Genomic DNA, 15790 nt, shown 5'->3' with positions numbered 1-15790 from the left:
TCTTCCCGGACCAGGGCTCGAACCCGTGTCCCCTTCATTGGCAGGCAGATACTTAACCACTGCGCCACCAGGGAAATCCCACGCGTGGCTTTGAGATGGTTTTAAATATGCACAAATCGGCTCCTCCCAGGAGGAAACAGTATGGAGCCGGCTTCTTAGGCCTTGTTCCTTCTTCTCAAGGTTTTCGGGGAGATGCTGAAGGGGATTCTGAGGCACTGCTGTGGTCCACCCAAGCTCCCCTGGGCGGGGGCCTGGGGCTGAAGCCCTCTCTAGGAGCATAGAGTGTGTGTTCTACTCGCAGAGGTTAAGCTTGGGGTGGTGCAAGCGAGGGAACGCCAACCGCACACGTGGCAGCATTAGACCGTGCCTGGAACCCTCCCTGTGGTGTTGACGTCGCCTCGGTGTTCTGTTTCTTTAGCGAACTTCCTCCAGCCAGCGTGGAGGTTTCTGTTTATCTCACGAGAGCAAGGCACCAGTCTTCTGTCCCTTCTCGCAAGCCAAATGATCAACTTAGGGATGATTAAAAAAAATAATGATGAACTTATTTATAATAAGAGCCAATATTTACAGAGTACTTACTGTGTGCCAGATGGTCTGCCCGAAAGCATTTTCTACTTGTCATTTTACTTCCAGCCCCCAAGCGAGACAGGAAACTATCACTACCCCCATTTGACGGTGTGGAAATGAGGCTCTGAGCAGTTCGGTGACTTTCCTGGATCTCCCTTAGAATTCTTACTGTACTCGTCCTCCAGCCGTTCCAGCCATCCCAGCTGGGAAATGACAAGTTCAAGAGAAGCAGAGACGAACTGCTCCCTTTTGATTCCCTTCAGTGAAGCCCCTTGCTGGGGTGGCAGTTATTTTGTACAAAGGCATTGATTAGAAATTTTCCATTCCCTTTAAGTTTCCCATAAGAGGCTCTGCCCTATGTTCTCCTTAGAAGTCTCTGCTTCGGGGAACCTGCTTCAAGGGCAGGGGGAGCAGGAAAGGCCTGATGGGGTGGGGGGCGGGGGAGAAAGGGGAGAAGTGATCGTATCTCAGCCTCCTTCCCCAAAGCCTCAGAGAAGAGGGAGGTGGGTGGTGCAGAAAGTGTGGATGCAGGGCCTGCCCTGCCCAGCTCCTCCTTGGGGATGAGAGTCCCCGACCCGGGGCTGTGAGAGCCCCTGCCAGTGGCCGGCCTGGTAGAAAGAGCAGCAGCTTTTCCAGCAGGCAGACCAGGCTTCCTGTCCCACCGTGGCCACTTACTGGCTGGACGACCTTGGGTAGGCACCTCGGACGTCTGCAGAATGAGGATAATCGTACTTCCAGGAGTGAGTGAGGTCCCACGCCCCGTGCGGAGCACAGAGCAGGTGCCCTGAGAGCAAGCTTCCTTCTCTCACCCGCTGGTTCATCTCTGGAGGAACATACACACTTAGGGCTCCAGGGCCAAGCTAACCCAAGATCCGGTGATGGGAAGGCGGCCTGGCCCGATGCTTGTTGATTCTTCTTCTCCGTCCGTGTGCCGGAAATGGGCTTCTCTTGGTTGAAGTCTGTGGCCATTGTACCGAGTCGCTTTCTGTTTACACTCCACAGTCACACGCACTCATCATCTTGGGCTCAAAGCGCCAAATACAAGGGGGACTTCGCTTTCACGTAGCTGTGGGGGAGGAGTGGGGAGACCCGGGGGCCCAGGGGAGCTGTTCCTCTGTGGACTTGGCGGGGACTCCACAGCAGCCAGCTTGGGGCTTGTGTCCCTGCCCTGCCGTCCTGGTCCCCACCAGCAATGACTGGAGAGAGGCTGCAGCCGTGGCAACAAAGAAGCCCCTTAGTCACTTGGAGAAACCGAGGCACCAAACCGGGAAGTGAGCTTTTTTGCCTTTGGATTTGACTTCTCCTGCCTTCTCTGTCCTTCCTCTGTGCCTGCTTGCCCGCCCTCCACAGACCAACTCAGCATCCCGCGTCTGGGCTACAAACAGGCCTGCCGCAGTGTCTCATCAGAGCAGTGGGCAGGCCCTGGTTTAACCCAACACTTGAAATTGCCCCATTTCAGAAACTGATTAAAGAACTTTGCCAAGGCATTTTTGAGATGAGGCATGGTGCTGGGGAGGCGTGTGTCTGCAGCTGGCCAGCCTTGTCGTGTCGTGGGCCCAGCCCCAGGCTCCCTTCAGGCTTGTGACTCAAGCCCAGCCCGATCCGGGTTGGGGATACACCTGATGTGGGCCCCAGGCCTCTGGGGGATGACATGCTATTGTGAGGATGAGGCTGGAAATGCCCCGAGTCTCTTGTACTCTGACACACAGCTCAGGAGGCCCGGACAGCTCTGGGCGCATCCTGAAAGCCCGAGTGTGCCGGCTGCGGCCACGTGTGTTTGTATATGATGTGGGTTGTGGGAAAGGCAGTCCCCAGAGTCTGTTTCTCACTGGACCAGTTCCCCAACATGCCAAGCCACTCCTTCTAATAGGTGTGAACATAATAGAGTCGTTTTTCCTTTTGCAGACAGGCTCACCACTGCATGCCCGCCGCCCCAGCCACCATGCAGGTCATAACACCAGGGCTGTATTTCTGGTACCTCAGCATCGCCCCCCCGTGGCGAAGTAAAATGTCAGTGGAGCAGATTACCGACTGAATGCTGTGGAATCTATAAATACTAAATTGGTCTGGCTTTCCCTGGCCCATATAAAATTAAAGCTCCAGTCAGCTCCAGAGGGGAGGCAGCTGGTTAGTGCAAGGGGGGAGGGGACCAGCTGCCAGTGGAGAGACAAGTATCCCCAAAGGGCAGGGCCGAGTCTGCCTCTGTGGGTGATGGCTGGAGGAGAAGCAGCGGGGAATGGGGTACAAAGAACAGGGAGGTGGAAAAACCACATGCGACTGTAACCCGGGAGGGATCTCCTCTGGTTTTCCACCGGAGGCTTTATGGTTAGAGGCGGGCTGTGGTTTGCGGGGCACTTTGTGTTGCATTTCTTACCCCAGCCCCCCTCAGAGCGAATGCTGGAACCTCCCCAAGCAGCAGGGCTGGAGATGGTGGCCGGCTGTCCTCCTCCCGTCCTCCTGCCCCTGGCAGCCCCTGTCCCAGGCTCCTCCCCCTAACAGGTCCCCTGTGCTCGCACGGGTGCGGCCCTCCTGCCCTTGACCTGTGCTGGTCTACATTGCAGGGGAGTGGGTGTTCACACCACCTCATGGGGTTTAGACTCCCTGCAGGTATGGGAGCAGCACCTGCTTCTTGGGGACTTCTCTAGGACTTCTCTGCTTCTGTGTGCCAAGCCCCCGTGCTGAGTTCTGAAATGCACAGCCTTGTTGATCTTTACGTGGCGGTAGGATGAGGTGGGAGCTGCAGTGCATTCACTAGGAGGCGGCGGGGGGGGGGGGGGGGGGGCGGGGGAGTGACTTGCTTAGGCTCCCGTGGAGAAGTTACCTGCCAGCCCCGGGGGGCTCCCTGGCTCTTCAGAGGCTGAGCCCAGCTTCCATCCCAGGGCTCTGCTGCTGAATTGTGCCCTAGGGGGCCGTCCCATGGGCTGTGGGTCCGGGGCCAATCTCGCGCCCTCTCTTGCAGGTATCCCCACCCTCATTGTGCTGGACCCACAAGGGGAGGTGATCACGCGGCAGGGGCGGGTGGAGGTGCTGAATGACGAGGACTGCAGGGGCTTCCCGTGGCACCCCAAGCCCGTGCTGGAGCTCTCCGACTCCAACGCCGTGCAGCTCAACGAGGGCCCCTGCCTCGTCCTTTTTGTAGGTATGAAGCACAGCGGGAGCCCCAGGGTGGGACGGGATGGGCAGAGCTCCCCGCACCTTCTTTCTGTCGCCAGCAACGCAGAGCCTGGGCCTTTGTCTCCGCGGCTGCCGTGCTTCTGACCCCAGTGATCTACTCGAGGTTCTCCCCTGTGGGTGGTGGTGTTCTGGGAGCTGCTGCTGCGCTTTCCTTCCTAGCTGCTCCCGGCTGCCAGCTGGGAAGAAGAGGTCAGCCCGGGAGGAAGCCCTCGGCCTCGGGATGAGAAGCACCATTGCTGGGGGCCGGGCTGCAGCACAGCAGCTGTGGGGGGCGGGGCCCCTTAGGCCGAGGCTCAGCTGCTGCTGCCGCTCACCTGTGCTCTGAGGAGCTGCCCCAGGGTGGCTGGAGCAGGGCCCGGCCTCGGGCGGCATCTCGGGGCTGAGAGCCCCTCAGTCTCCCCGCCTCTCCCACTCTGACTTTCAGTGGGTGACAGCAGGAGGACACAGAACACCCACTCCAGGCTCCCTGCGGGCCCCATGGGGTGACCCTGGTTCCTTCTGCAAACGGAGCAACTGCTGGCCAAGGGCCACCTTGCCCTCTGCCTTGGGACTCGTTGCTTGGTTCCAACTCAAAGTAAATATGGGTACCGGAATCATGGCTGAGCGGCTGCCATATGCACCGCAGTGAGGGGGCTGGAGAATGCAGGCAGCATCCGACCCCCATTCTCTGGAAGTCTGGTTTAGGGGCCCCCAGGCGGGGAGCCAACATGCGGACTTGAGGGAATCCTGAAGCAAAATGACTTGCAGGCTGGCCCTGTGCTTGGAGGACAGAGGCCCTGGGAGGGGCTGGCCTTGGGGGACCATTCACCTTGGGGCTTTCCTAGGCAGGCTCACGCGCCCACATCCTGGGGCCTGGGAAGCAATTCTGAACTGAGGGACTGTAGGGAACCTCACTGGCCCTTGGCAGATGTGGAAATAGGGTCCGAGGGAGGCAAAGCGAGTTCCCAGCATCACGGAGCTAATTAACTGTGGTGCCGAGCCTGCGCACTGGGCCTCCCGGGCGGTGCGGCACTTCTGGGTGAAGGTCCTGTGTGGGCACCTGTTTCCACCCACCCCCGGTCTGCGCTTGCTCTCGGTTTCAGGGTTCAGCAGGAGTAGGTTGCTCCCATGCTGCCGTTTCACTGGAGGCAAGAGATGCCCAGAGGGGGCTCTGGGAGCCCGGTTGGGGGTTCTCCCCTGCAGTCAGCCTGTCCCTTCCCAGCCAAGTCCTGCTGCCAGCTGTGAAGTTGCCAGTGCCCTGGTGCCTCCCAACCGCCACCAAAGCTGCTGGTCAGACCGCAGTCCTGACCCACCACCACCAGTTCTGCCATTTCCATTAGGAAGTCAGAGATCCGTGGTCATGGCATCTCATTCTGTGATTGTGAGGAAAAACTGCCGGGACCTCAGGTCCTGGCTTAGGGGAGGCTTAGCTTCCAAGGTGGGTTTGTGAAGAGCTCAATGAAAAGGATTGCTGTTCGCCTGGGCATTAGCGCCACTCGGTGAAGCGAGTTCTTCCTGGGGGCATGGTTCAGGACAGCCTGTGTGTGAGAGCAGCAAGCAAGCTGGCCTGTGCCTGGGGACACACGCTCCTGCACCCAGGAGGCGAGGCTGGTGTCCCAGGGGAGGCTTCTCTTCCCTTCGGGGGCTGCTCAGATGGGCAAGTCAGGCCCCGGACCCAGGCACCACTCCACCTTGATTGACAAGCCAGCGCGTCTTTGTGTCTTTCTCTCCCCTGTCACAGATTCGGAGGATGACGGGGAGTCTGAGGCGGCCAAGCAGCTGATCCAGCCCATAGCTGAGAAGATCATCGCCAAGTACAAAGCCAAAGAGGAGGAGGCGCCGCTTCTGTTCTTTGTGGCGGGGGAGGTGAGTGCTGCTGCGGCCTGGCCCCCGGGGCTGGCTCAGCTGGCCGGCTTTTAGAACACCAGTGATACAGCCCTTGGCAAGGGATGTCTGAAGGGGGTCTGGGGTGACCACGCTTCCAGAAGGCTCCACAAACAAATGTAGCATAAAAAGATGTCAAGGAAAACCAATTCTGGCTCCTGCCGCCTCCTCCTTGCCATCTCTCACACACAGCAGTCTCAGGGCCACAGGAGGCCCTCCCATGACGGAGCCCCCACCCCCACCCCCTTGCACCCAGGCTACGCCCACCCCGCTGCTGGGGAGCCACAAAGATCGCTATCAACACTTACTCCCTCTGGCTGGGTCCAAACCAAGCTCTTGATGCTTTACAGAGTGTCTTCTTGGTTAGTCCCCTCCCCCGGCCCGCAAGGGGGGCCTTTTCCCATCAAGGGATGCCGGCGGGGATCCGACCACCACTCCGACCTGCAATTACCCTTCCAGCCCAGGGAGAGTGCTGACGTTCCTGGCATCCCTGCCTCTCCCACCCCAGGCCTGTCCCTGGAGGGCCTTCAGCTGGGCTCGATGGAGCAAAAGACTCTCCACCGGGGGAGGGGGAGGGGCGAAGGGCGGGCCCTTAAGCTGGGCCGCCTCCCCGGAGGTCTGGGAGCCTGGGTCCCGCACACGTGGAATCTGCAAGATGGCCGCAGCCGCGTCCCCCCCGGTCCCCACGCTGGAGCCACCCTCCGCACAGGCGCCGCTGCCTCCCCCAACCCGGGCGCCGGCCTAAGCCAGTTACTGACGGATACACGTTTCAAAGCCCCCTGCCCTCCTGGCTCCCATCTGTACCACTCCAGCTGGTCCGAGCCCCTGCTCATTTCACACTGTGTTTGGATCCCAGGGGATTCATCACCTCAGTAGCCGCCCCTGCTCTGCGGGTCCCTGGAAGGCAGCTGAAGTCACCCTGCCCAGCCGTGGGGTGGAGGGAACAAAGCAGGTTCACAGGGCCCTGCCTTGGGGGTCCCCAGCCCGCCCCACACAAAGCACAAATGGAAGCCGCTCTGAATGTATGAAACTCTAACCCCTTTCGAACGGGCTCGGAGAGAAAAGATGGGCGCAGAGGAGAAAGGGCGGAGCCAGTGCGGGGGCAGGGCTGGAGGGCTCCAGTGGCCCCGTTACAAACGTGGCTGGAAAGGAACAATGGCAGGTTTCCTATAGGCCAGGCCCGAGCGGCGTGCCTCACCTCGACCACCCACGTGCTCCTCACCTCGTGAGGAGCAGGGAACGTCATCCTTAGCGTCCCACAGATGAGAGGAGGGTGAGGCTGAGAGAGGTTGAGACGGCTTCGAGTCCGCCGCCCGGAGCCCCACGTGAGCCATTATTGAATCCGTTTCACAGGTTTTAGGAGACCTGGGCTCCGAGAAGTTTCTTGCCAAAGGCCTGCATTAAGTGGGTGGCAGAGAGAGGAGTGAACGTGAGATGAGGACTGACTCCAGAAGCCGTGCTCTCCCTCCCTCTGTCCGCACGGGTCTGGTAGACGGGGCCACCCAGCCTGGACCAGGAGGTTGGGTCGAGGCCCAGGGGCCTCCGCTACTCCAGCTCTCCCACCCACTGCCAGGCCTTCCCCTGCTCTGCACCTCTCTTGGTCCAGTTCTCTGACCTCAGAAGCAAGGCAGCCAGGAAGGAGCGAGCACAGGGCACTGGGACGTCAGGCACCCACGGGGGGCCTCTGAGCCCTGGACTTAGGCCCTTCACATCCCCCCAGGACTGAGCGGGCGCGGCTTTGTCTTGATCCTGTCCTCTCCCGCAGGCAGAAGTTGCCCCTTCTGAAGCCTTAACAGACGTTAAAATTCATCTCCCTCTGTTTGCTCCAGGGAAAGTGGAGGGGAGGCAGCGGGCTCTGGCTTGGCCTCCTAGCAGGAATTGGATGTATGGTATTTGTCCAGGTGTCTCCCCTCTGTTTATCGTGAAGATTGTTTATTAACCCAGATGGAGGCCCTGAGTTGGGTGAACGCTGCCAGAGATGCTGAATCACCCGGCATTGCTGGGAAGTGCGTGCTCTTTATAGGGTGGGGGAAAGAAAGACAATAACGAATCATCTTTCCTAAAGAACTGCCCTTTCAGAAAGAAATGTTTTTTGTCTCAGAAACCATTGAGCCTCCAGCTCACCAGCATTTAAGGCCAGGAATACCTCGAGCCCTTTTTCGGCAGGGCGACTCAGGCCTTTTCATTCAGTGGAGAATTTTGCACATTTTATGGTAAGGCAACCTGGGGATGGGTATAGAGAGTCCATTTCCTTTATGAGCAGCGTGAAAGGTAATCTCAGATGGTTGCTCCCTTACAAATCTTTCTCCTTGTCTTTGGATTTCTCTTTGCCTTTATAGTTAATAAAGCTACACCTGATACTAAGGAAATTCCTCAGGGCAGTCACTGGGGATGTGTGATTAATACAGCGACCCGTGTAAACTTCAGTAGCACTTCAGGGCCCTGGCTTGTGAACCGGCGGTGTAACTCCTGCCCCTGCTGCAGCTGTGGGTTTGGGGCCAGTGGGCTGTTTTCTTAAAAACATTCTGAAGTTGAAGTCCAGATTGGCCTGGGCCCACAGTGGGGCTGCAGATAATTGAGAGTTGGTTGCAGAAGTAGGTAATCAAAGGACATCCCATTTTCAGAAGTTAAAGCTGCTTTCGTGCTCATAAGAAAAGATGACTTGCCTGGCGTTTGGCGTGATGCAGAGAGAGGATGTTATGAACCAGACTCCCCCTCCCCCTGGCAGGGCAGGGTCCCCTGCTCCCCATTCTGAGAGCCCATCTTTGCTGGAGGGCAGCTGCTCTCCAGGATGATGTAGTGGTTCCATTCCTAGGCCGTCTGGGGAGTCCGGGCCCAGGGGACTCTCTACCCTCTTTCTTGAAAACTTACTGGTTTTCTTTCCCTCTGGTGACTTCCAGGATGACATGACCGACTCCCTGCGAGATTACACCAACCTGCCCGAGGCTGCCCCTTTGCTCACCATTCTGGACATGTCAGCCCGGGCCAAGTACGTGATGGACGTGGAGGAGATCACCCCTGCCATTGTGGAGGCCTTTGTGAATGACTTCCTAGCAGAAAAGCTCAAACCAGAGCCCATCTAGTCGGGCTCCAGCTTCCCCGGATGTTATTTAAAACTCATTCTTCTCCTCCCCCCCCCCCCCCGCCCTTCCCTCCACCCTTGGACTTTCCCAGGGTGTACCGACCGAATCACACAACCCAAGTGTCCCACCTCTCTGTGGTGCCTTGTTTTCTGCATTAACTCCTCAGCTAGCACCCTAGGGTGCGCAGCCTCTCCAGCTGCAACAGAACCTCCGTGTTTGGAGACTCTGCTTGGGATCCGCGGGGCTGGCATAACCCGGCCCGAACTGGGACTGCAGCGTTCTCTTGGTCCCTAGCTCTTGGTGAGGTATTTGCCAGGCTGTTCTTCTGTCAAGTGGGCACCAAGGGACAGAGCATCGGTGCTCTGGCTCTGCCTTAGGTGCCAGCACGTACATGCAGAGCCCGAGGGTTCAGAGGCCACACGCGTGGCGGGTGGAGGCTTCGGTGCAGAGCTGCTGGCGAGGACGTCCTTTCCTAAGTGACTTGGTCTGTCTTGGTCTGAGGGAAAAACACCAGCTTGTCAGCCGGTTCTTGGGCAGGGGCTCTCCAGCCCTCAAAGGAAGTTTGTGTTCTTTTCTGGTGAGGAAGAGAGTAGCTACGGTAATGATTCACGTAGTAATTGCTTACTTTGATGGAGCGCCTCCCATGTGATAAGAAGGAGCTGCTCATTCCTTCCTCCTAGCTCTTTCTAACTTGATCTTGACCTTCTCCCAGTTTCTACCTTCTCAGATGAACGGCCCCTACAATCCTGGAACGTTGTTACTAAGTTCTCCCCCTTGGACATCTTCCCAAGAAGACGCGGTGGTCCTGTGTTCCCAGAGGAGCACCGCTCACCAGCGCAGACCTGACTCAGCCCGGCTCTGGGCCTGGGGCCGCTGGAGCTGTGCTGAGGTGCCCTTGCTCAACCTTGGTTACCCCTGCATTCCCTTTTCTTCTCAAAGCAGAACTTCAAAGAGACAAAAAAAAAAAAAAAAATTACCAGAAGCCTAGCTTTTTCCTAAGAACCTGCAGAAAGGGCTGTGCCCTGAGGTGGGAGTGCAGGCCAAAGATAGGTCAGCTAAGAGTAGGCCCTGGGTCTGCTCTGCCGGGCCCAGCTCAGCTCCTTGTTTGGGCTGAACTGACCACAGAAAGGAAGCTAACAGCTGTGCTCTTAGGATTTGGGATGGAAGGCTTTGCCTAGGGCCTTACAGGGTTTCAGCCTATCTCAGTCAGAAGTCAGGGCCTTTCAAATAATCTCAGGCCTCACCCCTGGCTCCACTCACAGCCAATCAAGACCATTTATTTGGAAAACCCAGCCCCCTCCAATTAGCTGTTGACACCGTCGCTCCTTGCTGAGTGGGATTGTTGATTTGTAGTTCAGAGGTACAAATTTAGTTGGTAATTAGACTGTTACTGTTACCAGCCTGAAATGCAGTCACCTAGTAAGAAATAAAACGGGCATCTCTGGACGTTACCAACCACTTGGCCATTCCTGTCCTTCATAACAAAAATCTTTTGGCTTGTGTTGTGCTCCATGGGGTGGGCTGTGGGGGGGGGGGGAACGGGGACACACAAGATCCTCTTGACTTTCACTGGATATTTGGCAGCTATGTTTCAGAATTTTTGAGAACCAAGCCCTAACGCGGTCATCTGTCGAATCCTCTGGAAGCCGGGATGCTCGTTTGGATTAGAGCGCCAGAGGCAGATCCTCCGCTGGAGCTCTGGCCGCCACCTCTCCGGGTTTGACTTGCTATTGCAGGGGGTGGAGTCTCAGATTACAGACATCCTTGTGGACACGTGTTCATTTCCCCCCCCTTCACGGGAACACGTGCTCAGAAGCCTGAGAAGCCCAGTTGGAGAAACACAAGGAGTGGAGCATGGGTCCTCCTGTGAAGAATGGGGTAGTAGTTGGAGACTCTCAAACCTAGCTCTGTCCTAGGGCTAGGGGCTGCTCCGGGAGCCCTGCCAGTGTCTCCCTGGGGGGCGGGGGGTGTGGGGACGAGGTGAGGTCACCCTCACTTGGAGGATGGTCAGGATTTCTGTCTGTGCCACGATGGCCTTGGAGCAAAGGTAGTCTCTCTTAGCGACTTCTTAACCTTCTGGGGCAAAAGAAACAAAGCCCAGTTGACGAGTCCTCCTCGCAAGTCACTGCAGCAGAAAAATTAGGTCATTTTTGATCCTTCTACGGTCCATACAGGGCCGACTAAACTACTTGCCACTACTGTCAACTGGACCCTTGACACCAGGATTCCCCTTCTGGAGGGGGGTGTGGAGGTTAAGAGCAATGGGAAGGTTTACCAAAAAGCTGCTTTGGGTTTATACGGTGGCGACTTTGGGGGAGAAATGCTGGGGGAGGGTCACCTCACCAGTGAAAAATCCTGGTCTCTATAGTGCGAGAGATCTTAAAGGTAATTGATGCAGACGAAGTGGGTGGCATCTTAATTCGCACTGAGTAGCTCCAAAATATCTTAAAATTCTTGTCGCTAATCGGAAGCAGGTTAAAACACCAGCTGTGACATACTCAAGGTCTTCCGCCAGCAGCAGGGGAAACTATGCCCTGCAGGCTGAGGCAGGATGGTGGCTGTAAAAATGCCACCCTCGGGTTCCAGATCTGTGTTCACCACAATGACTTCCGGATCCGATTCTACCCATTTTCACAACAGAGATGAGATTTTTTTTTTTTTTTACCTGTCCCCAACAATAAAGATCTGCTTAAGAAAAAAAGTATGTGTGGGGTTGGCATGTACAGCGGGCAGCTGTAAAGGCCAGAGGGTGACTGAGAATCAGCTTCTTTTCCAGGAGTGAGGGGGCCGCCTGCTACCCCCGCCCCATGTGTGTCCTCGCAATCAATGTCTCTCACTCATCCAAACGCAGGGAGCCTGTTCTGCTTTTCTGGCATCAGCCAAGCTTCAAGTGGTAATTTTCAGCCAGACTGTGTTTTTTCCTGTTGCCTAATTAAAGCCACCGAAAAGCTGTTCTCTCCTCCTGTGGCCTTGTTCCAGGGCAGCACACGGAATTCTGCAGTGATAGACATAGCAGAATGTGGTCCAGGAACGGAGCAGCTGGACCCACTGAGGTCATCGGAGGAGAACTACACACGCGTGTGCGTGTACACGTGGAGAGGCCCGCGGGCTGGGCGTGGCAGCCATGGGAGGGGCCCGAGCGAGGAGCCGGTCCAGCGCCTCTAGTCGCGCACGCATTCTGTGCACTGTCACCTCACCCTCGGGCAGGCCCCCGCTTGCCTGCTGGGAGCAGGAGGTGAACACGGCGGGCGCCGGTGAGCGGTGTGGGTCGTGGGAGGTCCGGCAGTGCCCCTGCAGCTTCTCTCCAGGTGCTGCGGCGTGAACCGAGGACAGCCCGGAGCTCCCAGGATCTTCCATCTGCCCTGAAGAAGCTGTGGTCAGTGAGCGCTCAAACCTAAGTCCCTCTTTGCTGACATCAACAGGGACAAGAGCGCCCGCTGCTTTCCTCCAAGCAGGCTGCTCAAGGGAAAATGCTCTGGGGACAAACGGCTGTTGTCTATTTGCCTCATTATTGATTGTTCATTATTAGCAAGTGGTGCATGTGTGAAGGGTAGAATATTTTCCAGGAAACAGAAAGCTTGGATCTTGGAAAATCTTATATCGGGTCTACTCTGTGGCCGGGATTTCTACTTCTACGAGGGTAGATCTGACATCAGGACATTGTAGGTATGCCTAAGTGTGAAAGCACGAAGAGAAGTAACTCTGCTGCATTTTTTCAGCCTAAGTATGTCTCACCCCCTTGGCCTTCTGAAATACTTCCCAAGTCAGGAAATGTGTGACTAGATTTGGCTGTAGGACTTGTTCTGAGGGGCTGTCGGGTTTCCATGCAATAATGTGCCACCTCATGAAAGCCTCTGTCCCCAGGCCTGTAGGCCAGTGTGCAGCCCCCCAGGAAGGCAGCCAGTCTCAGGTCTGACTCCTGGGAGCTTCTTGCCTCACACAAGTCAGTCACCCACACGGGCTAGAAGTGGGATATGGGAGGAGGCATGATTAGGACCCAGTCCCCCAAAACAGATCTCCTTTGATATCAGAGGATATGAAGTCCCCAGCCAGTCAAGCCACTCTGCCGGCCTGGGGTCACAGAGGTGCAAGGGCGGCTGGGAGGCCAGACCCTGCTGCAGCCACGTCTCTCCCCAGCCTTAGTTCTCTTCTTGCATTTTGAGGAAGGATCAGCTTTGGTGATGGTCTTCTCCAACTACGAGGCCTTAGTTGAAAAAACTTGCTCCTCCCTACAAAACAGATGTGAAGAACAGAGCTGCTACCATGCGTGATGTATGCAGATTTTCGGTACCTGGCCTTTGAGCGGCGGCCTGGCTTCCTGAGGCTATGAGCGCCTGCAGCTGCTGCAAGGTAACGCGGGACCCTGGTTCAGGGACTGTCAAGTCACCCACAGCAGCACATCTGGCTTCTAGCTTCTTTCTTTTGCATGTTCACCGATGCAGAGGACGTGAGGTCTTGGAGTTTAAAGGTGTCTACGTGAGCGTGTCCTTTAAAACACGTTTTTCAGGTGGGCCAGTCAGTTCTGCCCCCACAGCGGGTGGAGGCGGCTTGGCCCAGAGGGGCCCACAGCACAGTCGGGGTACCCTGGGCTAGGTGCTGATCCTGGAGTCTTCGTGTGGTGGAACAACAGAAGTGGAGCAGTTCAGCTTTTGGTGACATCGGGTGTTGCTAATAACCCTTGGCAGGTGGCAGAAGGCCCCGCTGGAAACCAGCCCCCCAAGGTCTGCTTACCCTCTGGGCCTTAGTGACTGAGAGTCTAACATGAGCTAGTAGCCACGGCTGGGGGAGGGAAGAGGACCCTTCTGCCTCCCCTGCCCTGAAACTCGAAGCGGGGCGAGGCAGTGGGTCCTCAGTGTGAGTTCCAGGCACCTGGGGACATCAGCATTAGTCCAGAGCTGCTTTCCCAGAGGCTCCATTCAAGGGGAAAAGATGTGCAAGTCTTTTCTGAGGCAGCTATTTCCCATTTCGGTCCATTTCCTCCCTAGTTTTTGGTCCAGTGTTCTATACTTCAGATTCTGCCGAGAATGAATGACAATGTGGGTGGGTCTTCAACTTTGGCACCTCTGAGCACAAACAGCTTGCAAAAGGCCCGCTGTGGTGGAGGGAGACTTTGACTCCGTCCTCTTTCACAAGTTACATCCAGGAAAAATCCCCACCCTTCCCTTCAGGGTCGCGAGTGGTTGAGGCGTGAGTGCCCCCTTGTGGCAGAAATCACCATCACAGCCACATGCAACACAAAAGCAAGGGGCAGCTCGGCCAACCTTCTGAAGACTTCTCTTTCAGCCAAGCGATGTGTTGTACTTGTCATATACTGCTCAGTTTTCATTCCTGTCTCTCGGGGAAATGGCGACATAAATATTGGCCTCAAAACTGAGAATAATTCCAGATGGCTAATTTTCATCACTAGGCAAACAGCTTCACCACCGTTTGCTTCCCCTGTAATCATTTTAAAGAAAAGAAAATTTTGCCCTCCCCTCTGCTAAGTTATACCCACAAATATACAAAAAGAACTCACAAGGCGTGGTATACAAGTCACTGACTATCAAGTGAATGGGATGTAAATGTCTTTTTCTTCTTACACCCAGGATGATAGAATGACTTGCTAGGTGTGCTCTTCTGCGGTGCTTTGTTTTTCTGAACAAAGACAAGGTACAGGGTTTGTTGTTCTTTCATTGGTTTTTATTTTGCAATAAAAGTCAGCAGGGGGCTTCCCTGGTGGCGCAGTGGTTGAGAATCCCCCTGCCGATGCAGGGGACATGGGTTCGAGCCCTGGTCTGGGAAGATCCCACATGCCACGGAGCAACTGGGCCCGTGAGCCACAATTACTGAGCCTGCGCGTCTGGAGCCTGTGCTCTGCAACAAGAGAGGCCGCGATAGGGAGAGGCCCCGCGCACAGCGATGAAGAGTGGCCCTCGCTTGCCACAACTAGAGAAAAAGCCCTTGCACAGAAACAAAGACCCAACACAGCCATAAATAAATAAATAAATAAAATTTATTAAAAAAAAAAAAAAAAAAAGTCAGCAGGAACAATAACGCAGGGACAAAAATTGCAGGAGACCGGTTCCGTGCTGAAAAGGCATGAGCCTCTTTTTATTTTTTTAAATCTTTATTGGAGTATATTGCTTTACAGTGGTGTGTTTGTTAGTTTCTGAGAGACTCTTTTTAGTGACGTGTTTCTTTAGCACTTTTCCAAGGCACTGGGAGACTATCAATAGAGTGGTATTGTTCTCTGGTGTCCACCGCCCCCAATTTCGCCTGCTGGTGTGACGGGCGTTATAGCTGTGAAGCTGGCGGAGGGCCCCAGCCTTTGTGGGTTCAACACAGCATAAAGGCTGTGGGCTTTTCTACTTTTTAAAAGCTGATGGAGGATGGAGAGTCTCAAGAACATTCTGGGGGCCACTGTCACCCAACATCTGTGCGGGGCCCTGGGCAGCCCCAGACCAGAGTGGGACACCAGAGCAGCTTCTGGCCAGTCAGCCTGAGAGAGCACAGCCAACCAAAGAGATTGTTCCTTTAAAAACCCCTCCCCTCAAACATAACAAAGCAGTCCCTCTGGGGCACCACTTGGGGCGTGGTCATGAGTGACCTTTTGGTCTTACCAGGGAGCTGGGTGAGCCAAGGTGGGAGGGCGGGGTCCACGGTTCGTCTTGGGCATATGCTGCAGCTCATTGGACCTCCCTGTGATGAGCAGCTGAAGGGCTCCCAAGGAACCCCAACCATGACAGGGGCCACTGTATGGAAGGGACGTGGTGACACTACACTGCCAGTGTCTTTGTCCTCAACTCCAACCATATTCGCTGTGGTGGTAAAAGCACTGCTTGAACTAGGTCCCACCCTCTAGTTCCCGCCATCCCACCTCACACAGGCACAGTGACTCACACACACAGCGATCACCATCTGCCTTTGCCCTCGTGTCCCTGGCTACATCCTGCCGGCACTTGGTAAGTAAGGATCCATCTTGCCCTGGTCCCCTGGGGGTCTGACAGAGAGAAGAACAGCAGGGTCTAGCTGCAGAGATGTGGGCTCAAGGGCCCCAAGCTCTCGTCCTCGGAGCCTCAGCCTCTCCCCTCACAGGAGCCTCTGTTCACACAGCCTCCAGAAAC

At 56.0% G+C, this 15790-nt stretch overlaps 1 protein-coding gene across 5 annotated transcripts in view; it reads left to right on the top strand.

The window, feature by feature from the left end:
• NXN (nucleoredoxin) overlaps positions 1-10142 on the top strand; it is a 141300-nt gene extending 131158 nt beyond the window's left edge. For 3 of the 5 annotated variants that reach the window (XM_059049051.2, XM_059049052.2, XM_067021649.1), the window contains exons 6-8: positions 3527-3706; positions 5462-5586; positions 8505-10142. In XM_059049051.2, coding sequence (XP_058905034.1) covers positions 3527-3706; positions 5462-5586; positions 8505-8687 — 488 coding nt within the window. In that variant the 3' untranslated portion in view covers positions 8688-10142. The remainder of the gene's footprint in view (positions 1-3526; positions 3707-5461; positions 5587-8504) is intronic. The other 2 variants (XM_067021648.1, XM_059049053.2) reach the window with 2 other exon arrangements.
• The last annotated feature ends 5648 nt before the right edge of the window (positions 10143-15790 follow it).

Source organism: Kogia breviceps, chromosome 19 (genome assembly GCF_026419965.1).
Source record: "Kogia breviceps isolate mKogBre1 chromosome 19, mKogBre1 haplotype 1, whole genome shotgun sequence".
NCBI classification, from domain to species: Eukaryota; Metazoa; Chordata; class Mammalia; order Artiodactyla; family Physeteridae; genus Kogia; species Kogia breviceps.
Note: the sequence above shows the minus strand (reverse complement) of the source record. Positions and strands in the feature narration are given on the sequence as shown.